Source organism: Tenrec ecaudatus, chromosome 5, assembly GCF_050624435.1.
Source record: "Tenrec ecaudatus isolate mTenEca1 chromosome 5, mTenEca1.hap1, whole genome shotgun sequence".
NCBI classification, from domain to species: Eukaryota; Metazoa; Chordata; class Mammalia; order Afrosoricida; family Tenrecidae; genus Tenrec; species Tenrec ecaudatus.
The window spans coordinates 167,200,411-167,223,031 of NC_134534.1; the positions used below are offsets into that span (position 1 = coordinate 167,200,411).

At 49.8% G+C, this 22,621-nt stretch overlaps 2 protein-coding genes across 4 annotated transcripts; both read left to right on the plus strand.

Annotated features, from left to right (window-relative positions):
* The first annotated feature begins 2,471 nt into the window (after positions 1 to 2,471).
* Positions 2,472 to 16,935, plus strand: ABCF2 (ATP binding cassette subfamily F member 2). 3 transcript variants are annotated; one of them, XM_075550232.1, is made up of 15 exons: positions 2,472 to 2,616; positions 3,267 to 3,465; positions 8,395 to 8,607; positions 9,242 to 9,424; positions 9,518 to 9,689; positions 10,570 to 10,665; positions 11,588 to 11,690; positions 12,061 to 12,156; positions 12,296 to 12,415; positions 12,719 to 12,808; positions 13,199 to 13,309; positions 14,774 to 14,836; positions 15,239 to 15,367; positions 15,894 to 16,097; positions 16,265 to 16,935. In XM_075550232.1, the coding sequence occupies exons 2-15, from the start codon at positions 3,306 to 3,308 to the stop codon at positions 16,400 to 16,402; spliced, it is 1,878 nt and encodes a 625-aa protein (XP_075406347.1). In that variant the 5' UTR covers positions 2,472 to 2,616; positions 3,267 to 3,305; the 3' UTR covers positions 16,403 to 16,935. The 3 variants fall into 3 exon arrangements, with proteins under 3 accessions (XP_075406347.1, XP_075406348.1, XP_075406345.1); XM_075550233.1 differs by having other exon boundaries at positions 2,594 to 2,656; XM_075550230.1 differs by having other exon boundaries at positions 2,603 to 2,693.
* Positions 16,936 to 19,380: 2,445 nt separating this feature from the next.
* On the plus strand, positions 19,381 to 22,237 carry H2BK1 (H2B.K variant histone 1). Its single transcript, XM_075550234.1, has 2 exons — positions 19,381 to 19,524; positions 22,001 to 22,237. The coding sequence occupies exons 1-2, from the start codon at positions 19,381 to 19,383 to the stop codon at positions 22,235 to 22,237; spliced, it is 381 nt and encodes a 126-aa protein (XP_075406349.1).
* Positions 22,238 to 22,621: the final 384 nt, after the last annotated feature.

Consider the following 22,621-nt stretch of genomic DNA (forward strand, 5'->3'; position numbering starts at 1 on the left):
GCGGTATCAATAATTAGGAGATGAAAAGCACATGACCAATGGTTTCTAGGGGGCTGGGGGGGATACAGGAGAAGGGAAGTGCGAAAAAGGAAGGGAGGGGGACCAATCCAGGGACAAGGGAACAACAAGTGAACTAAAATCAATGGAAAGAAGGGTGTAGGATGCCTACTGGGGCTGAATCAAGGGCAATGTAGCAGCGAGGAATTACTAAATCTGAATGAAGGCTGAACATGATGGTGGGACAAGAGGAAAGTAAAAGGAAGTAGAGGAGAGAACCAGGAGGCAAAGGACATTTATAGAGGTCTAAATACAGTCATGTACCTATGTAAATATAGAGAGAGGGGGGAACAGAACTATACTCGTATCTATATATTAAGAATTAAGGTTGCAGATGGACATTGGGCTTCAACTCTAGTATTTCCTCAATACAAGAACACTTTGTTCTAACAATCCAGCATTCTGTGTTGCTTACCTTCCCAACATGATCTCTGAAGACAAAATGGGTGCATAAGCAAATGTGGTGAAGAAAGCTGATGGTGCCAGGCTATCAAAAGATATAGCATCTGGGATCTTAAAGACTTGAAGATAGACAAGCAGCCATCTTGCTCAGAAGCAACAAAGTCCACATGGAAGAAGCACACCAGCCTGTGTGATCATGAGGTGTCGATGGGATCAGGTACCAGGCATCAATAAAATCATACTCAATGTGAAGGGGTAGGGGGAGGCAGCATGGAGTGGAGACCCAATGCCCATCTATAGACAATTGGACATCCCCTCACAGAGGGGTCACAGGAAAGAGATGAGCTAGTCAGGGTACAATATAGCACCGATGAAACACACAACTTTCCTCTAGTTCTTTGGTGCTTCCTTCCCCCCACTATCATGACCTCAATTCTACCTTACAAATCAGCTTAGTCCAGAACATACACATTGCTACATATAAGAGCCCACAACACAGGGAATCCAGGATAGATAAACCCCTCAGGGCCAACAATGACAGTAGAGATACCAGGAGGATTAGGAGAGGATGGATGAAGGGAGAATTGATCACAAGGATCAACAGGGGACGAATAATGGAAAAGTGGGTGAGGGGCTACGGAGGATGATATAACATGAAAATAATCTATAACTTATCAATGGTTCATGAGGGAGGGCAGGCAGACGAGGGAGGGCAGGCAGACGAGGGAGGGGACGAAATGCAGAGCTGATATCAGGGGCTCAGGTGGGAAGAGAATGCTTTGAAAATGATGATGGCAGCATAAGTGCAAATGTGCTTGGCACACTGGATGGATGTCTGGATTGTTGTAAGAGATATAAGAGCCCCCAATAAAAGTATGGGAAAATAAAAAATTTAAAAGGTAAAAACAACAACAAAAGGACAAGCAGTTCAAACCTTCCATTCACTCTGGGAGAAAAAGATGAGGCTGTCTGCTCCTGTAAAGATGTACAATCTCAGAGACCCTATGAGCCAGAATTTATTTAATGGCATGGGTATTCTAAGAAAAAGGCATGGCGTGTTGAACAGCATGGTTTATTTCTGAACTATAAGCAGTTAAGATTCTATTGGAGCAGTTTGAGAAGGAACAGCACCTATATTTTACCATGGAGCGGAGGTGGGGAGATGAGCTCATGTTTCTTAAAGGGATGAGCCCTGGATGAAAAGGCGTCCCTTTAAAAAGGACGTGTTCAGGGCATAACGGTTTCCTTTGCTCTGCTCTAGATGAGTCTGATAGTGGGGTTCTGCTGGACATGTGCTGTAAGTGGCCGCTGAGTTTTTATGCTACACGTTTTGAATTCTACAATATAATCAGTGGGAAGTTTGTGAGAGATATTTAAACAGTGAGACTCATAAAAGTAACTTGGGCAAGGCAACGTGGCTCTGATGATAAAACTCAGAAGGTAACCTGCATTTCTACTTCAGGGAGCTCCCGTCCTGTTACATGGCTCTGAACCCTAGTATTTCTGGAGTGGTCCGGCAAGTGGCCAGGGTTCAGGAGCAACGTTCAGAATCTTTTAAAAGTTGTTTCATGAGACGAGGGCGCGCTTTCCTCATAGAGGAAGTCTTGTTATCAACTCTAGTGCTGCTTTCTTTTCGGTCTTTCGCCCTACAGCACCTCCCTTTCCTTGCTCCCACCCTTCTCTCCTCGCCTCTTTCCTCATTGTCTGGACGCATTCCATGTGCGGCATGCCGGGTAGTGTAGTAGCTCTCCAGGCGGCGAGGCTCATTGAGTGGGTGGCCCCATGAATTCCCATAGGGCAATCGATTTTAGGGTGGGGTGGAGACTGGAAGGCCCCGCCTGTTTATGCCGGGATCAATCTGGAATCTGTACTGTCCCAAGGCAGTCTGAGGACAGGGAACTCTTGAACTCAAGCCTCCGAAGCGACGCGCATTCTAATGACGTCAAACGGGACCGGAGGCTCCTGGGATATACTGTAGTTCCTAAAGAGAGCCCTCGTCTCCGCAGCCGCTGCTCGGCCCGGGGACTACATTTCCCAGGAGCCCTCGCGAAGGCGCGCCACGAGTCGCCCGAGCACTGGATTGGCTGGCGAGCCGGCCGCACGCGGAGGAACTGAGGAGGCCGCTCTGTTGCGACAGAGGCCAAGCAGCGAGGCCCGGTAAGCTGTGGAAGAGGCGCTGGGAGAAGGGTGCCGGCCGGTGAGGGCGTGGGAGAGCGAGGAGAGACGGGATCGGCGTAAGGATCCTGCGGGGAAGAAGGAAGGATCCAGGGAGACCGAAGCCGGCGGGCGGGCGGGCGGGCGGGCGTGTGAGAGGGCTCGGAAGTAGCGGATGAGGAGACCTTTTAAGGGATTCCTTCTGGGGAAGGGCGAGCGTGCCCCAGAAAGAAGCTGGGCCGGGGGCTGAGTAGTGTGGGGGTGGACGACGGAGAGGAGGCCCGAGCCAGGAAGCTAGCAAGAATCTTGAGAAAGTGAGGCGGCTGACGGGGGTGCCGAGAGCCAAGTTTCGGGGAAACCTGGCACGCGGGGTCCTGCGATTGGAGGCGCAGAAAGGAGCGTTTCCAAAGTGCGGTAGTCTACGGGATCCGGCGCCCTCAGTCCCAGCGAAGAGGTTCTAAAGTTAGGAGAGCGCCTGGGATCGTAAGAATCGGTTTGGGAGAAGCTGACAAAAGTTCAGAGCGACGAGGCAGGGAGCCGAAGCGAGGGTGTAGGCACGGGCGGGGAAATTCCCCGAGGCGTGGAGCAGGGGTTCAGCATCTTAGCCGTGAGTTTAGACTAAAGCTTGGGCTGCCTTGTCTCGCTTCACCCAGGCTCCTTGAAAGAACAGTAACCTGCCCCTGGGGTTCACCATGCCCTCCGACCTGGCCAAGAAGAAAGCAGCCAAAAAGAAGGAAGCTGCCAAAGCCCGGCAGCGACCCCGAAAGGGGCACGAAGAAAACGGAGATGCTGCCACGGAGCCGCAGGTAGCAGAGGAGAAAAACGAGGAGTCCAATGGCAGTGAGACCACAGGTGAATTGAGGGGGCTGTGGGTTTTCCCCTGCCAGAGTCAGTCTTGATGCCAAGGGCTGACCTGAAACTTCCTGATGACAAACCAGTACAGGTGGGGCGTGTGCCACCCACCCTGGTCTTGATCAAGAAAGCTCAACCCAAGGGTCTTACATAATCATCCGGTGGCAAACAAGTATCAGGCACTGTGGAAGCAGCCCTGTCGCTCTATTGGATTGCAAGGAGGTCGAGTTCCCCTGCAGTTTAAATTTCTCACTTGTACACCTGGTGGCTAGTGTGCCAGGCTCTTCGCCATGTTATACCTTTTCCCTCCCACAGGCAGTGACTGGTAACAGAGGGTAACTTAGGAGGTGTTTTGTAGACTTTCCCCCCTTGGGAAAGCGCTGCCTTTCAGTTGTTGCTACTTTGGAAAATGTGTTTTGAGCGCTCCCTAAGTGTCAGGCACAGTGCCATCTACAAGGAACTACTTTAAATCCAGGCTGTCCCCAGATAATGTCGATTGTCGATGGAGAAATACGGCATTATTTGATAGTGTGTTCCAGGCCCTTGGTAATCTAAACCCATCCTTCTGACCTCCTCCCTCCAAACTTCCTAATGGACATTCTGCTCCATCCAGACTTTTCCTGTTCCCTCCACATTTTTTTCTTTTCCCCGTCAAACCTGAGCTCTATATTATTTCTATTCATTGTACGCTATACTATTATAAGGGCGGGGGTGGAGGGTGGGGGAGAGGGCTTCAAAAAAGCTTGTGGAATAAAGGAATTAACAGATAATGGAGTTCTTCCGTAAACTTTTTGAAGCCTTGGATGTTGCTTACCTTTGTAATGTATCTGCTGTTTTTGATTTAGTTTCCTTTAAATTGTTTTATTTTTGAGTGAAGAGACTGTTTTTTGTGTGTGTATGACCAGATTTGCAGGTAGACATATTAACTAAATGTAACACCTCTTAACAGTTAAAAACATTAAGACAGTGGTTCTCAATCTGTGGGTCGGTGACCCCTTTGGGGGCAAACAACCCTTTCCCAGGGGTCGCCCGATTGATAACAGTAGCAAAATGACAGTTATGAAGTATCAGTGAAAATAATTTTATGGTTGGGGGTCACCACAACCTTCGGAACCTGTATGAAAGGGTCGCGGCATTAGAAAGGTTGAGAACCACTGCATGAAGAGGGAAGGAGAATGTCATGCAAGTTAAACAAGACCAATCGAAATTCAGAAACAAGGGAGTTAATGACAGAGAGGTGAGCGTTGGTGGTAATTGTTTCCAAAATAAGAATTCTGGAGAATGCCAGTGCAAAAAAATCAACAGTGGTGAAGTTTTTTTCCTGGCCCAAGTGGTGAAGGGACAAATGAGGAGTGATGGGAGTAACTGAGCGAGTTGTCATCTCTAAAGCAGAGGCAGGACCCCTGAGTAAGCAATATTAACCATTTGCTCAATGGGTACTTTTTTCAATGAGAGAGAAAACTAAATCCCACTTAAAAACCACTGTCCACAATTACAGATTTCCTATGGAAAAAGAGTTTCCCAGGGAATCCAGGTGTAGTGTCTTCATCTCAGGAATGTTGGATTTTGTTTTCACCCTGTTTGCTTTGTGGCCTACTGTTCTGAAGTGGGAAACCTCTGTTCTTTCCAACTGTCTTAAAACTCCATGGCCAGGATCACTTCTACAGTTAGTTGGTTGGTCACCTGCATATTCCATGAAAATCCTCTTCTCTGGATCTGGAGGAACTTGCTGTTGTGAGTTACCACACTCTAACCTTACTCATTGCCATGACCACATGACTTTTCTTAGATGGGTAGTAAAGTTTGAAAAATCAATGTAAGTACCAACGTGATTTTACGGTGATAATCAGTTCAACTTTCTCAGGATGTGAGTGTTGTAGACAGGTCCTAGAGGTAAGCTGGTCCATGTTGACCCATAAAACAAGGAGGCAGTGAACCCCTCTTATTTGGGGGACAAGTATCATGAGCCTTCTGTGGAGTTGGCAGTATTCTCCTTGATGAAGTTTATTCCAGAATCCTTGTTCGTTAACTATTTTCATTTATCCAATGTTAATTCAGTTGTCTTGTGGGCCTGTTTTCTAGCATGTTGTAGACTAGTTTAGTGGAGCCATTATTAGTTCTTTCTTTGGGAGTTTAGTATTCAATTAGATCATAGATGATGCAAACTAGAAATGAGCAAAAGAAAATGACATGTGGTTTTCTCTCCCTTTTGAACTTCCCCTTTGCCAGCAAGTCTTTTCTGTCAAGAGCTAGATAGTAAATGCTTTGGCTTTGAGAGCCATGTGATCTCTGTAACAATTATTCAGCCGTGCCAGTGTAGCAGAAAGCGGTCCTAAATGATAAATACATGTGGCTGTTTTTCAATAAAACTTATTTACAAAATCAAGCCTCTGGCCAAATTTGGACTGCTGCTCCCCCCCCCCCTTTCTTTTAAGCCTCTAGCTGAGAATGGTTCTTAAGCAGTGATTTATGGTGCTGATGGGTAAACATTGGGCTGCTAACCTTAAAGTTGGCAGTTCAAATCCACCAGCCACTCTGCAGGAGAAAAATGAGGTAGTGAGGTTTTTAGGTATTGGTACCTGTATAATGGTCTCAATTTTGCCACTGTACCCACAAAACCTAAGATCTTTACTCTCTAACCTTTAAGGAAAGTTTACTAATTCCTGAACCAGATCACAAACTCTTTCCTAGTTCATCTTCCTGACATGTAAAAGAGGGATTTACACAGAGTGGGGCTTTGGGAGACATTGTAAGCCATTCATACAGAAATGACACTGGTTTTGGTTTTCCCTTTTCATTCTTTCACCTCTCCAGGAAATCAGAAAGTATTTAGAACGTATTTCTACGTATAGAACTGTGCTGGGAATTGAGCTAGAGAGAGGAAATGCACATGTGGTGTGATCCCTCCCTAACCTGGTTCCTTGCACAGAGTGTGGTTTTCACCAACTGATTCCGTTAACAGGCTATACAGAGTATAGCCTCAAGCCTGACTCTCCAACCCCGCTGCCCTGCGCTCCCCCCACCCCCAATCTATTCCTGAGGACACCCATCGACCTTCCTCATTTTAAGGTTTCTACTAAAATTGGTGGAGGGGGGAGGGGTGATAAAAATAATAAGAAATTACAAACTTCTTAAAAATAGTGGAATCTGGTGTGTAGTTAGTTTCTCTTTTGAGTGAAGCTTATCAAAATTCCCTCCACTCCCATTTCTGTCCCGTTTTCAAGGTGCTTTGGGGCCACTGCCCTCGATGGAAAGGTAGTGAAGTGAAATAGTTGAGTTCATAGACTTTTGGTGTCAGGCCAGCCTGGGTTCACATTTGGTTCATGCACCAGCCTTTTTGATCTTGGCTAAGTAACTTAGCCACTCCGTATATAAAGTATAGGAAAAGGGTATGCTTTTCCATAAGGGATATAAAGATTAAATTCGATAGTGAATCACAATAAAGCATAATTCCAAGCAGAGTAAACTCAACAAAATTAGCTATTCATGCCAATGGTTCTTCTCACCGTAAAAGTGGAACCCTGCTTAACTAGCCACAGAGGTAGGATGGTCCGTTTGCGTCTCGGAAGCCCTCCCAATGGGAGTTTTTGTGTCCGTGCGTGGGTCCTGGTTTCATTGCTCCTTCTGCATGTCCGCATACCTGTTGCTTCTAGAACAGGCGCCCCAGTGCTGTAATGGGTTGCACACTGACCTGCTAGACAAACAGTGTTTCAACCTACCAGTCACTGCGTGGGAGCAAGATGAAGCTGTCTGCCCCCCTAAAGGTTTTGAAGCCTCGACAAACAATTCTGCTCTGTCCTGTAGGGTCACTGAGTCAGAATCGACTTGATGGCAGCAAGTTCGGGTTTTGAGGGATTGGTTCCTTTCTGGGTAGCTTAACTACACACAAATGTCTAAAGCGATAGTGTTTCCAGGGTACCTCCAATTTCTGTCGGACAAGTACGTCTGGTCATTGATATGAACTTGAGTTTCGGTCTTCCTTTCTCTCTCTTTCTGTCCAGGGCCTTTGATTGTGAACCCATGTAGAGCTGGTGGTGGTGGTGTTAGCCAGGCACCGTCTAGGTCTTCTGGTCTCAGCCTGGTGGTGGTGGTTGTTCATGTAATCCATTAGTGCTTTGGATGAATTGTTTCTTTGAGTCTCTGTTTAGTTTTGATTCCCTTGACTCTGTCTGTGGATGGGAAGAGGGCAATAGTTGTATCTTAGGTGGCCACATGAAGGCTGTCGTCACCACTCAACCAAAGTAGAAAGTAGGATACCGACTCTGCACATTATGTGGTAGCTTCACGTCTTGGAAGCGCAACCGAGCAGTTCTCTGAAGTCCTGGAATAAAGTCATGTCATGTCTGTACCATTTGCTTCCTTTGGGGCTTCAGTACTAGCGGGCTGTGTGTGTGTGTGTTTGTGTGTGTGTCGATGCAGGAGTTTAGACATTCCTCCTTTGGTAGTGACATTAAGAAAAAGAATTTAGCATTTAAAAGAAAAAACTATACTGACACGATTTTGATGAGATTGAGCTGTATAATTACATGAGGATGTTTTTCTTTGTGTGTGTTATAACGCACAAACAGAAGGGAATGAATAAACAAAATGTGAAGAGAGAGAGAGAGGAGGAGGAACACAGCCGTAACCTTTCAGATTCCTAACCTATCAGACCGAAACACTGGTCTGAGGGGTATAAAAGGAAGGAGGAAAAGTAAAACTGAAACTGACTTAAATTCTTTTATGACATAGAAGCTAGTTAAAAAAATAAAAGTTGCAAATTAAAGCGTATTAGTCCATATAAGTATACAACATAGGCTTTGTTTAAAGCTTTGTTGAGTATGTGTGTCTTAGCATGATCTCTAGCTCAGGTCCTTCAGAGACATGGTTCTTAGGAGAAAGCTGAGTCTGTTTAATTGCCCTTTTCTCAAACTGCTTTTCCGTCCCCAGAAGTGGATCTGCTGACCAAGGAGCTGGAGGACTTTGAGATGAAGAAGGCTGCTGCTCGAGCTGTCACTGGGGTCCTCGCCTCTCACCCCAACAGCACTGACGTCCACATCATCAACCTCTCGCTCACCTTTCATGGCCAAGAGCTGCTCAGTGACACCAAACTGGAACTAAACTCAGGCCGACGCTATGGTCTTATTGGCTTAAACGGAATTGGTGAGGCCTTTGGAAGGCGAGGTGGGAGGTATCTCTCCTTGACTTACCTGTCACTCGACAAATATTTGTTTAGCATTTGCTTTGTATAAAGTAAAGCTCCCTGGTGGCACAGTGGATTAAGCATTGGGCAGCTAGCCAAAAGTTTGGCAGTTCAAACTGGGAGCAAAATGAGGCTGTCCTCTCCCATCCAGTTTTACAGTCCCAGAAATCCTCCTAGGGAACACATCGGCTCTGTCCTGTCGGGTCACTAGGAGTTGAAATCGACTTGATGGTAATACGTTTATGTACAAAGTGAGTTTACAGTATGGGTGGGAGACCACATGTGTCCAAAGGAAAGAAACTAGCAATACAGGCCCTCTGATAAGTGCCAAATAAATAGGTGTAGACTATAGGTGCTTGAGGAGTTGGTAGGAAGAGGGTGGTGAAGATGTGTAAACCTCTATAGAGGTGGTGAAATAAGACTTGAAGGCAAGTTGGAATAGCACCCCAGTAAGGGAGTGTGGAACAGATGAAATCAGAGTGCTTGATACAAATGGTGGGTTCCTGGCTTGCCTGGAGTTGGGGGTGGCCCAGGGGAATGGTGGGACAGACTATTCTGAATGTCTTTGTCTCCATTTGTTGGTGGTGCTCTCAGGAAAGTCCATGCTGCTCTCTGCTATTGGGAAACGGGAAGTGCCCATCCCTGAGCATATTGACATCTACCATCTGACCCGGGAGATGCCCCCTAGTGACAAGACACCCTTGCAGTGTGTGATGGAGGTGGACACGGAGCGGGCCATGCTGGAGAGGGAGGCCGAGCGGTTGGCGCACGAGGATGGTAGGACTGAGACTGAGGGGAGACGGGTGCGGGCTTACTCCAGGGAAGGCCTCCGGGAGGCTCATGGGCATCTCTCCCCCTCCCCCCCCACAGCGGAATGTGAGAAGCTGATGGAGCTGTATGAGCGCCTAGAGGAGCTGGACGCCGACAAGGCAGAGATGAGGGCCTCACGGATCTTGCATGGGCTGGGCTTCACCCCCGCCATGCAGCGCAAGAAGCTCAAAGACTTCAGTGGAGGCTGGAGGATGAGGGTTGCCCTCGCCAGGTAAGTCCATCTTTCCTGCTCCTCCAGCTCTCCATCTCTCAGGTTGAATGTTCACTCCAGTGGGACAGTTTCAAACAGGTTCAGTGACCAGTAAAGTGCCAAATGGAGCCACTTTTTAATAACATAGATGTGGACAGTGTAAGAAGAGGGTCGTATGTGTGCACTGGGTGGTGAGTTTACAGTGGATCCTAGGTTCAGCCCTAGGTAACATTGGGATGGAGGTTTACTCCCTTTGCTTGATTGCAGCACTTTTTTGTGCTTCAGACCTGCTGATTCTAGCTGTAAAGAGCAATGTTAGATGATTCTTAGAAGACCTATCGTCCCTCCACTCTTGGGGCTGGGAGGGACCCTAAGCAAGTCCCATAGCACCTCAACCAAGAGTTCCTGGATATCTAGTGAGTAGGTGAGCCGATTGAACCTTCAGCTTTAGGAAGGATGCCTGTCTACCTTAGAGCAAGTGCTTCCCAATGCCAAGAAAGAGTCTGCCTCAGCTTCACCTGGGGAGTTTTAATCATCCGGGTTTCACAGGCGATCTTGCAGACCCATCGAGTCAGAAGGGAGGATGACAGTGCCCAGAAATGTCACTTCTTAGTACCCTTCTGTCTTCCTGATGGTCACCAGCCTCACCGCAGAAGACTTGTGGACGCCTAAGGACCTTTCTTGCCAAACTAGATCTCTGCGTCTAGACCCATGTTTACACCCTTTGATCTCTGCTCTGCAACTGGTTCTCTTGAAGGTCCCCCTCTCTTTTGAAGTACAAACACAATTGATCGCAGGACTTCCGCCAGGACCTGAGACCCGTCGCTTGTGGCAGGCGATTGAATTAATTCCTAGGACCTGTCCGACTAAGATGCCCTCTGTCTCTTTTCCTGCCCCTCAGAGCCCTCTTTATTCGGCCCTTCATGCTGCTCCTGGACGAGCCCACCAACCACCTGGACCTCGATGCCTGTGTGTGGTTAGAAGAAGAACTCAAGACGTAAGGGGCGGGGAGAAGGGGGCGGGGACAAGGGATGGAAGTTGGGAGATTCTGGAGGGCAGGTGAGCAGCGTCCAAAGGGAACGGACACCTAGAAGCCGCACTGACGCCTAGAGCAGTGAGAACACACTGAAGGCAGGCCAGCTTGGGACAGGGTCAGCACCTAGGATGGACTTTCTGGCTTTTGTCAAATGTGAAATATTATCCCTTTGGGGGATTTTCCCTATATTTAAAATAGAACATCTTTATTAGAGACAACTTTATTTATTCTAAATTGTGATCCTATATACACTGCATAAAAGGCGTTGCAGTGGAAGATCATTCTGAGAGATACAGAGAGCCAAGATGGAAACAAGGCCACGGTGACTGAAAGATATCCTGGGGTATTGTGCCAGCTTGTAAAGAAGCTACAGTGGCCCCCTTTCAAAGAGAAAGAAAGGCCTGCCTGATGTCCTCTATCTTGCTGGTTCCCCAATTCTCCCCACCACGGTTTTGTACAGTTATGGGTGTTTGTCTGCACACGCGGTTCTTTTGGCCATCTTTTCTTTTTTTTTTTTTTACAACCAGACAACAAAACAAACTACTGAAAAAGAACAGAACAAAACAGTTCACAAGAGAAAAGCTTGTAGTTAGTTCAGGGATTTGGCCATCTTTTCTTATTGACTCCCCTTTACTCCATTCTCTTGGAAATTGGATCTTTCCTTGAGGAAACTCAAAGTGCGTCACCGTACCTCGAAAGGCATCCAGGTGTCTGTACAGATTGTATGCTGTGGCTTCAGTGCACGTAGAGGGCTAGGAATTGGACCGTAACCCTTACGGTGCTCAGGGTTTAGGATGGATATTTTCTGAGTTTGACTAGGTTCACTTGCTGTGGTCCATCTCCCCATTTGTGAGCATCTCCGACCGGCTCTTTGGCTTTGCAGATTTAAGCGCATTCTGGTCCTCGTCTCTCATTCCCAAGATTTCCTGAATGGTGTGTGCACCAATATCATCCACATGCACAACAAGAAACTGAAGTATTATACGGTGAGTGATGCTTACCAGCTCTTCTAAAGATAGACTTTGTAGCTCTTTTCCATGTATCCCTATAAAAAGGTACAAAGAGTCTTGCAGCAGCTTAGTTTTGTAAAGTTCGTTTTACTACCAAAGTATGCTTCCAGACCGTGGGCCATGGCTTGGCAGCCTGTACATGTCTGGTGTATGTTTGCCTTAGGAGCTAGCCTAGGACCCTGACCTGGAGCCCCACTCTGGCCATCCCAAGAGTGAGAAGCATAAGAATTTTGAAGGCCTCTAATTCTAGATTAGAATGTTCCACCCTCAGCTCTTTAAACTGGATGGTGCACACCACAGCTGACACCTACCTGGGCTGCTGCCCGCACCCTGTGTGTCCCCATAGGGTAATTATGATCAGTACGTGAAGACGCGGCTGGAGCTAGAGGAGAACCAGATGAAGCGCTTCCACTGGGAACAGGACCAGATCGCGCACATGAAGGTGGGTAGTGTTGGATGAGAGCATTTGGGGAGCATTAGGATGACGACTTGGGGCGCGGGAAGGCTGTGGCCATCATTTTGACTGTGGTTTAAGACAGGTTGTTTGGCGCCCTGCACATATCCTTTCTGCTCTCTTTCAGAACTATATCGCCAGGTTTGGCCATGGCAGTGCCAAGTTGGCCCGGCAGGCCCAGAGCAAAGAGAAGACACTACAGAAAATGATGGCATCGGGCCTGACAGAACGGGTTGTTAGTGACAAGGTGGGCTCTGAGTGGGAAGGTTTGGGGCCTGGGGGGCTTTAATGCGGTGGGTAAGAAAGGAACGGCCCTGACCCATGAGGAGCTCCGGTGACTAAGCACTCAACTGCTAACTGGAAGGTTGGCATTCCAACCCACCCAGGGCGCCGTAGGGAGAAAGAGCTGGCAAACCACTCCTGTAAAAACTGCAGCCTCGGAAACCTTTTGGGGCAGTCTGTTCTTTCCCATGGGGTCGCAGGGAGTCAGCATGTACTTAAACCACCCCCGGTAACAACAAGCTTGGTAACTGTCCTCTTCTTTCCCTAGACACTATCGTTTTATTTCCCACCATGTGGCAAGATCCCTCCACCAGTCATTATGGTACAAAACGTGAGCTTCAGGTATACGAAAGATGGGGTAAGTTGGGGCCAGGGATTGTATGAGAGCACAGAATGGTTGAGATGTTGGGGTGATTTTTACAAGAGGAACATCTGCTGCTAAGAGGGTTTTGGCTCTACTGACCACACCCGCCATTGCGTAAGCCTCTGTGATAAGGGGGATTTTTCAGACATGGCACCTGGGGTGTGTTGTCCAAACACTCACACTGGCGCGTTTTAAAGTGCTTGGACGGAAAACTGCTGAGCTACGGTGGCAAGTTGAGATCATGGATGGAGTCTCATGTGAGCTATGTCTCCACTGACTGTCACCACTACCACCTCTAACAGTGAGCAGTGGCTCGGGGCTTGGTCTGTCAGTGATCAGTGTTGGACCATCAATCCATGTCTCTCTCGTAACTTCCCACTGCAGCCTTGCATCTACAACAACCTAGAGTTTGGCATTGACCTCGACACACGAGTGGCTCTGGTAGGGCCCAATGGAGCAGGGAAGTCGACGCTGTTGAAGCTGTTAACTGGCGAGGTATGTTGCCTTCTTGGGGTGGTTTCTTTCCAGTGGAGCTACTTGCTTTGCGGGCACCACTGCTCTTGCAAGGCCAGGAGGAGGAGGGTGTGCGGTTGGGTGAGCCATGAGGCTTGGCACTGTCGTCGCCGAGGGAGCGGGAAGTAGAGATGCAGATTATGCGTGTGCGCGTATGTGCTTGTGCACGTGTGTCAGCGTTTTCCCTGTGTGCAGTCAGCTCCGTATGGGAGTGACTATGTTTTTAGTTAAGTTCTTGTCTTCGGAAGTGTGTGCTGTGCTACCTTTCAAGTCGTCCGTTGCACAGCATAGTACGTTCTTTGTTGGTAGGTGCCTTTGAGTTGATGCCAACTCATTGTGAACCCTGAGTGACGGTGCAGAACCTCCAACCTCACGCTGTTCCCTAGGGTTAGTCTGTACGGAGGCAGATTTGCAGGTCTATGGAGCCGCTGCGTTTCAAGCCACTGACCTTTCGGTAACAACCAAGCACTTCACCCCTGGCACTCCTGAGACATTCTCTGCTGGCAGTCCCTTCCAGTTGGTGTTTACAGCCGAATGGAACACTGCCCCATCCTACCCCAGCCTCAACATTGTTACTGTGCTTGAGCACATGGCTGCAGCCACTGTCAGCCCGTCTCAGAAAGGGCCTAACTCCCTCTTTTCACTGCCCCACCTCGGCAAGCATGGTACCCTTTTCTAGGCACTGGTTCCGTGCGAGAACAAGCCCAGAGCTCACTGTCCTCGCTTCCGGAGAGCATTCTAGCTCTACAGTCTCGCTTGCTCTAGTGGCCGTCCATGGCACTTGGGATATTTTTCAACAACACCGTAATTCAGACACATCCATTCTGCTTGGGAGGTCCGTATTCATCGTTCAGCTTTCATAGGCGTATGAGGCAATGAGAAAGAAGGCTTGGGTCGGGCTCACCTTGGCCCTTGACGTGGCCTTGGCACCGTCGCGCCTTGGCACTCTAAAGAAGTCCTTTGCAGGAGATTTGCCCAGTGCCATCCAGTTGATGTTGGATTCTTGACTGACTGCTGCTTCCATGTGCATGGATTATGGATTCGTGTAAAATCCTTGACAGTCGAATCATTTCTCTCGCTGCTGATGCTGCTCATTGCTTCAGTTGGAAGGGTTTTTGTGTTCTTCACATTAAGCTATAATCCATACTGAAGCCTGCAGTCTCTGATCTTCATCAGTGAGTGTTTGAAGTTCTTTGCTTTTGACAAGCAAGGTTGTGTCATCTACATGTCACGGCACTCTCCAAAAGGTATTTAATGACAAATTGTTTGTGTTTATACTACTTCTCTTGGCGCACATCTGTTTCGATGTGTCTTTGTAAATATTTTTAGCCTGGGCTGCGATTGGTGAGGTGTCATGTGTGCAGAATGGACGCTTGTCTCCCCACTCGGCTTGAGTGGGTTTTCTTGTGTGTGTGCTGAAGTGTCCACTTGCTCCTTTTTCCGTAGCTCCTCCCCACTGACGGCATGATCCGGAAGCACTCTCATGTCAAGATAGGGCGTTACCATCAGGTATGGAATGACGGTGTAGGGGTGGGGAGGTGTCCGGGGTGTAGGACAGGAACTACAGCTGACCAAATGCCAGTCCCCCAAAGAAACCCAGCCCCGTCAGCTCCTGCCTGCTGCTCCTTGACTCTTGAGCAGGCACTTGGAGAACCCTGGATAAAGTTGTGACTCAGCGAGCCTATAGGACAGAGCAGAGTTGCATCATAGGGATCCCAAGGCTGGGGTCTTGATGGAAATGGGTACTAGGTCTTTCTCTCGTGGCATGACTGGTGGGTTTGAACTAGTGACTGACGTGTGGTTCATGGGACTGTTCGAGTCGAGGTACACGTGCCCAGCAAGTAGCAGAGCAGGCGTCCTTGGGTACAGCAGGACAACGGCCACACTTGCTGGGCTCTGTTTCTCCTGCAGCACTTACAAGAGCAGCTGGATTTAGACCTCTCTCCTTTGGAGTACATGATGAAGTGCTACCCGGAAATCAAGGAGAAGGAAGAAATGAGGAAGATCATTGGACGATATGGTCTCACTGGGAAACAGCAGGTCAGTGGGCGGGATGAGTGGCAGAACCTCAGCCAATTACGAGGCCTTGGCATGAGGGCTTTCGGGACACTGCCTTGTTTCTCTGGATTCGAAAGCTACACCCAAAGTCACCTCCTTTAGACTGCAGTCCTTAAGAGAGTCTGCTTCTTCTCCTTTTATTTTGTTCCCGTCCGTTATAGAGATGGAGGGAAGTAGCATCCAGGATTAGCCTGGACAACTTTGGTGGGATTAAGGGGATGCGTAAGTCCCAGGTCATCTGAGTGGTGACGTGGGGCAGCCCTGAGGTTTTATACGGGATGGGCAAGGAGAGGTGTGTCGGCTGTTGGAACCTTTACTACCAGACTTCAGGAGGGTTCCGATTGAGCGGAAAGCAGTGCTTACTGCAAGGCAAGGGACATGGAAGCCTAGAGAAAACAAGTTCCTGGAACCGAAGGCCCCTGGTAAAATGGCAGGGATTGGGCCAGGCACGCGCTCTGTCATGCTCTGGGATGATGATGTTTGTTCTGTGCCACCCCCACACCCCCAGGTGAGCCCAATCCGGAACCTATCCGATGGCCAGAAGTGCCGTGTGTGCCTGGCCTGGCTGGCCTGGCAGAACCCGCACCTGCTCTTCCTGGACGAGCCTACCAATCACCTGGACATTGAGACCATCGATGCGCTGGCCGACGCCATCAATGAGTTTGAAGGTGGCATGATGCTGGTCAGCCATGACTTCAGACTCATCCAGCAGGTGAGAGGCCGGGCCAGGGCAGGTGCCATAAGGAGCACCCAGGAGAGGTGGGCGCAGGGGCGGGGAGTGGGGGCATTACATGCGGGCCCTTCTTGGAGACTCCTCACAAACTAGTGCTTTGGGGAGGGTTGACTGATCAGCATTAAGTATCTGTTTTTTGCTTTCAGGTGGCACAAGAAATTTGGGTCTGTGAGAAGCAGACAATCACCAAGTGGCCTGGAGATATCCTAGCCTACAAAGAGCACCTCAAGTCCAAGCTGGTGGATGAGGAGCCTCAGCTCACCAAGAGGACCCACAATGTGTGAGCCCTCTGCCCAGGCTTGGGTCAGGAGATCCCCTGGGGACTTGACAGCTGCTACCCTGACCAGCCGCTCAGGATTGGACCCCAGGGCTACACTCCTGCATTGCTGCAAACCGCTCCCCAGCCTCGCCTGCCCCTCAGCCGGCCTTAGCTGCCCTCATGTGCAGCTGGACAGTACCTGTCCTCTTCCCAGTGACCTTTGTCGGTGTCTGGACTCAGCTGGCTCTTCCCTTCCAGCCCCTGGCTGGTCACCTGACCTGGATACTGATGTAGCCAGAGGCATCTGGGGGTTAGCCCAGGGGCCCAAGCCCTGGATTTGACCCGTGAAAGAGCTTACGATCCTCATTTTCTGGATTTTGGTGATGTTGGTGGAAACCCCAGCTCCACCGCCCCCATTCTTTCTGCTTCTCATTTGGAGCTCTAGACCAAGCTTTAGTCCTGGTCAGTTTTTAAATAATGATCTCACTGCAATCTCTAGACCTGCGTGACACCCACAAAGCGTCCAATAAAGGGAGAAGAATCCACGGTGCCTGCTTTCTTTTTCGGGTCTAAGGGACAGTTTACTCCCCATCGCCTCCCTTCCACAGGAGGACGCCGTGGGTTGGATGTGGACCGAGGATTAGTCTTCAGGAGATGAGAGAGATTGGATAAGAGCAAGTGATTGCCCAGCAATCCCAGAGCTGCTTCCTCTGTTGGTTTGTAGCTGCGTTGTCTTAGGACCGAGGTTCACAAATGTCAGCCTGCTCCATCCCACTTGGAGGGTGTGGTCAAACCGAACTGCTGGGCCTTAGTGCTTGGTTCAGCGGGTGTGGGTGGGCCTGGAATTAACGTCCTACATCTTGCACCGTGCCAGTGTTGCAGAGTTCCTGCTGGCCAACCACAGGTGTGCAGTGGTCAAGGCTCCCCTGGTGACACCCGGGCCACTAGCTTGAGGTACGTATTTAGGTTCTACGAAGTGCGAGAGATGCAGAGATGGCTAGGAGTTTGCATCTTCACACACAAGTTGGTGAGCCGCTGGTTCTTGGTAAAATACAGGTTAATTATTTAATCTGTCCACAGCCTTCATTTTGTGTGGCACTACCCTGTGGACTTGCAGGCCAGGGCTCTGTCCGTTGTGTGAGCAACACATCAAAGCTCGGTGCTGTTAGGCAGATCAGTCAGCACGCTGCACACCCCAAACGTTCAACACAATCGTAGGCAGGACTGATGGACATCGGTCGTACCCCTAATGCTATCCTAAAGCCCCAGAGTCCCAAACTCCCACGGGAGCTCAGAAGTTAAGAGAACAAGATATTAGGTGCCATCGAACCAGTTTTGACCCAATTAAAATCATGTAAACGGAATAAAAGACCTCCCGACCTGCGTTTTTGATAACAAGACAAAGGATGTAAACCAGATGCTGGATTATGGTGGTGGACCCACAGAAGTGGCCCAAAGGGAGAGACATGGGGGTAGCTGTTGAGAGAGCCAGGATTGAATTCTGGCTCGAGGGGTAGGGTCACAGCTGGCCCTGAACAGCACAAGACTTACGACAACGGATGTCACTCAGCCAGCCCGTCTGATGGTGACACTCACCTCTGCTTGCTGCTTCCTTTCCCAGGTAAGTGGGACCTGGAACAAAGCGGCCTCAGCAAGTCCCAGTAGTCCGAGACCTGGTTCAGGACGAGTGAGCTGCTGAGCTCACAGCCACAATGAGGGCGGCCCTACTTCCGCCAGGACGTGGGGGTGGGGGGGTCAGCATTACAGCTGAGAAGTGTCTGATGTGCTAGCTCTTGGGAGGTCTTCAGAGCCCAGACGGGTGGGAGAAGTAACCTTGTCAGCTCATTTGCCTATGCCGAAACCACAACCCAGCGCCATTTGAAGAATACTTCAAAATATTTCTCTTAGGTGTCTCAACCCAGCAGTGCTATCTTTTAAGTTAAGGTAGGCCCAGGTCTCTCAAACTAGCCTGGAAGAAGGATAGGAGGCCCGCCAGAACCAGGTGCAGAGGTGAATGAGGTGGGATTGTGCACGTTACTTACTGCCCTTTCACACGACGGGTCATGGGTGTCTCTGTGACTCCTCCCCACCACTTGATTTTGAATACCCCCACCCCAGTCTTGTTTCCCACGTTGCTCTGGGGTTGGAGTCTTCACTCACAACCACCAAGAGCCTGAACGCACACAGGTGCTGAGAACGGCTACACCACCGAACAAGGCCTTGGCTTTCACACACAACACCTGCTTTTGTGGAGCGCGTCATTTCGTTGTGCTCTTCTGGCTTCATTCACCCGAAATCCTCGCCCTGCCATATTCTTCCTCATGGGCCCTAGTTCCCTGCTGTTCACCTGCAGGCTTGGCGTGCCCTTGTACTCCATGGACAACCCCTCTCTGACCTCTGCAGACCTTCCGCTCTACCTCCCACACCATTGCTGCTTCCATTGTCGACCATTAAATTGTAACCAGCCTGCAAGACTAGGTCCCCACATCCTCCACGGAGCCTCTGCTGGCTAGGCCAGCTCTCCTGCTCTGTTGTTTTTGAGCTCTTGTACTTACTAACCATCCACACACCTTAGTCCCTTTTCCCTACAGATAGTACGAGGTGGATCCCTCTGATCTCGTAAACAACACTGCAGGGTCTGTGGGACCCTGGGTCTCTCTTCAGGCCGCCCCAGCATGTAGAGCCATCTGAGATTGGGTGCTTAGAACCCCATCTTGGGAAAGTAGCTTGGGGGTGGGGTGATCCACTTCAGAAGTTTGTAAATACAATGGGGGGAGGGGAGACTGCTGAGGGATTCGACCCAGAAACTGGAAGTTACTTGGGGAGAAGAGGGAGCAAGTGCTGAAGATTGACCTGGGGGCTCTGGATAGGGTGGGGCCAAGCCTTGCCCCTCCTACCCCACTACCCAGGTGCTCCAGCCCGGTCACACCTGGTGAGGCAGCTGGCTTCATATAAGTGGCTCCAGGGCGTGGAAGGTGGCTGCCAGGAGGAGCCGGAGTTGGGATGAGCGCTGAGCCTGAGCTGCTGCTGCAGCAGCAATGGCCTGGAGGACAAAGGAGCTGTGGTGCTGGGGGCAAGAAGTTCAAAAAGCGTAGCCGCCGCCGCCAAGACAACTACTCCATCTATATCTACAAGGTGCTCAAGCAGGTGAGAGTGGAGCAAGGGTGTGTGTGCGCATGCATAAGAACACCATCTGGAGCCCTGCTTCTGAGACGGTGTCCTCAGACACTTCCTGCTTCTTTGGAAGGGAGGGGGCTAGACTTGATCTGGAAGCCCCAGCCCCTCAGTGTCTGTCAAACACCTGCGTTCAGTGGGAGTCTGAATACATGCCTCCCTGACACCACCACCACCCAGAAGTTGAAAGGACTCTGGGGCAGAGGAGAACATGGAGTGGAGCATTAAGGGGGGCCATGTGAAAGGGCCAAACCTCAGTACAGACAAAATGTTGGGGGAGTGGTGGGAGGGAGCCAGTCAGACAGACAACTGATAGTTGGCCTTGAGAATCAGCTGCTTCTGCTTGACCCAGCCACGTGCTCGGATAGGGACATGCCTGCTTGTCCCACTCCAAAGCAGCAGGCGGCCAAGGACCCTCCATTCTCCCGAGTCAGCATGCTGATGAACATTCCGGGCCACGGATAGCCAGCCAGCATGTCTGGGGCCCAGATCATTGGCCTCAGAGCCACCGCCCTGCAGGTTGCCTCTGGAAGTTGGCAGAACCACGCTGCTCCCTGCCGCAGGTTCTCACCCTACATAACCTCTTGCTAGGCCAGACTGCAGGTGGGGCCCGATCTTCAGCGTTCCTGTTAGCAGTCTGAGTGAGGACAGCCGGGACTTCTGGGATTGTGTTGGCAGGGTATGCAGTAGGTCCACTAGTGACCTGTGCTGGTCAAAAGGCAGCCGTGGAGGACAGAGGACTGCCCACCACCGGTCAGGAGGGCAGGAGAGGGTGCCACTGAGCCCTGAGGCTGAGCCTAACTTGGGCTCAAAAAATGGATGTGAAAGGATGGGATCTGGTTGGCAGTTGCCCCTTTGCCCAAGCAGGGCAAAACCTGGGCTCATAGTTTTCTTTTTCATTGGTAATTAATTACCTACCAAGTTCCCTGCACAAGCCCTTGGACCTACCAGTCCCTGGTGGTGTGGTGCTTATGAACCAGGCTGCTGACCACAAGGTCACCAGTGATTCCATGGGAGAAAGATGAGCACTTCTCTCATCGAGAGTTCCAGCCTGGAGTTCTCAGGCAGGAACGCAGAAGATACGGGTGCTATAGCAAAATGTGGAGAAGAGATTAGATGGTGCCGGGCTATCAGATAAAATAGTTTCTGTGGTCTTAAAGGTTGTCTCCAAGTAGCCATCTAAGGGAGATGTCAACATGGAAGAAGCACACCATCATCAGTCAACAAAGTACTGAAAATCATATCATCTGAAATGGAAGGAGGGATCCGTTTCAGAGCCTAAACTGTGGGAATCTGGTGTGCAAAGGGCTATGGCTGACAGTAGAGCTCAAGATTCATTTGTGAAAAGTATGTAGGAAACAAGCCCCCGGTGAACTCCCTCTACCCACAATTGAGGGATGGAAGGAAAGGGGTTACTAAACGGGGCCCTGGCGAGATGAGCATAGATCAGAGGCTTCAGTCTGACGCTTGAACAGCCAAAACTTGATGCATGCTGGACCTGATCTGGTTTACCATGTTTTCTGCATTTTCGTTTTGTTTGTTCAGATTAGGGCGTATCTCAGAGGTGTGATGTCATCGGAGGTCACCCTCTGAAAGCTGTGTTCTATGCTTCTGTTTTTCAGTCCGTGAAACTCAGGAATGATGAACCCATAGGGACAGCAGGTAGAACAAAGGTTGCACAGGGCGGGAGTAAAAGGGAGCTGATGTCAAGGAGTCCAGGAAGAAAAAGAATATTTCCAAACCGATTGTGGTAGCAATTGTACAATTCTGCTTGACATGATTGAACTCTGGAATGACATAGGTATCAACTCCGGATTAATAATAATTTTTTTAATTATGGCCTTGGAAATGCCCAACGGCAGTTCTCCCCTGCCCTCCAGGGTACTAGAAGTTGGAATCAACCTGATGGCAGCAAATTTGATTTTTATACTGACATGAAAAATGAAACCCACTGCCATTTACAGCTACCCTGGAGGATAGAGTAGAACTGTCCTCGTGGGTTTCTGAGGCTGTACATCTCTATGGGCGCAGAAAACCTCATCTGTCTCCTTATGAGTGGCTGGTGGGTTTTGAACCACCGACCGTGTGGTTAGCAGCCCAACCCATAGCTTAATACACCAGGGCCTTCAAAAGGTTTGTGGGGAAACTCCCTTATCTCTTCATGCCATTTTCCACTAACTTTTTGAAGTTTTCCAGACAAGAGCTTTCAAGGACGTACCTTTTCCACACGATTAATAGAAACTAAGCAAACAGACACCTCGGTGGTTAACCCTAGGCTGCATCCAGACTGGAACACTGTACAGGCACCAGGGAAAAGGCAGGAGGCACCCCCAACCAGTGAGGCCATTTGTGAATACTGAGGCATCCAGCACTTAGTGAGAAGAGGCCTTACAGTCCTCGGCTGAGGTTTGCAGAGTTGCTAACCCGCAGGTCCTGCTGCTTCTCCCAGGTGCACCCTGACATCAGCATCTCCTCCAAGGCTATGAGCATCATGAACTCCTTTGTGAACGATGTATTTGAGCGACTGGCAGCAGAGGCCACCCAGCTGGCCCAGTACTCGGGCCGTACCACCTTGACCTCCCGGGAAGTGCAGACGGCCGTGCGCCTGCTGCTGCCTGGGGAACTGGCCAAGCATGCTGTGTCTGAGGGTACCAAGGCCGTCACAAAGTACATCAGCTCCAAGTGAGCCGGGCCTGACTGAATAAAGGGTGAATTGCTGCTGCATTCTATGGTGGTTTGTGGAGGGGGTGTGTAATCCGGGCCCCTAGTCAGCATTCCTGACTAGGGCTGCCATTGGAGGGGCAATGAGAACATGCACCCACACTTTTTAAGAATTGCTCTCTGGGTGTGTCCACAAACTGTTAACAGGGGCAGCTCACTGAGGTAGGGCTGGCAGATGTGAATTGCACTCTGGCTGGGCTGCAGCTCTTTCTCTTTGACTTTCATGGGCCGAAATGCCTCTTCCAATTCCCCTCATAACCTGAACAGTCTTGTGATCGATGCCATCTCTCTTGTGCTCTATAGCAGGCACTGGCCTAAGCACAGGGCCACAAAGAGCTTCCTTCGGGAT

Excerpts from the sequence above, each read along its gene's own strand:
- H2BK1 (XM_075550234.1), top strand. The coding sequence starts at position 19,381 with ATGAGCGCTGAGCCTGAGCTGCTGCTGCAGCAGCAATGGCCTGGAGGA. Across the intron at positions 19,525-22,000 it reads TCTACAAGGTGCTCAAGCAG|GTGCACCCTGACATCAGCAT; the intron begins GTGAGAGTGGAG and ends TGCTTCTCCCAG.
- ABCF2 (XM_075550232.1), top strand. The coding sequence starts at position 3,306 with ATGCCCTCCGACCTGGCCAAGAAGAAAGCAGCCAAAAAGAAGGAAGCT. Across the intron at positions 9,425-9,517 it reads GCGGTTGGCGCACGAGGATG|CGGAATGTGAGAAGCTGATG; the intron begins GTAGGACTGAGA and ends CCCCCCCCACAG. Across the intron at positions 15,368-15,893 it reads GTCTCACTGGGAAACAGCAG|GTGAGCCCAATCCGGAACCT; the intron begins GTCAGTGGGCGG and ends CCACACCCCCAG.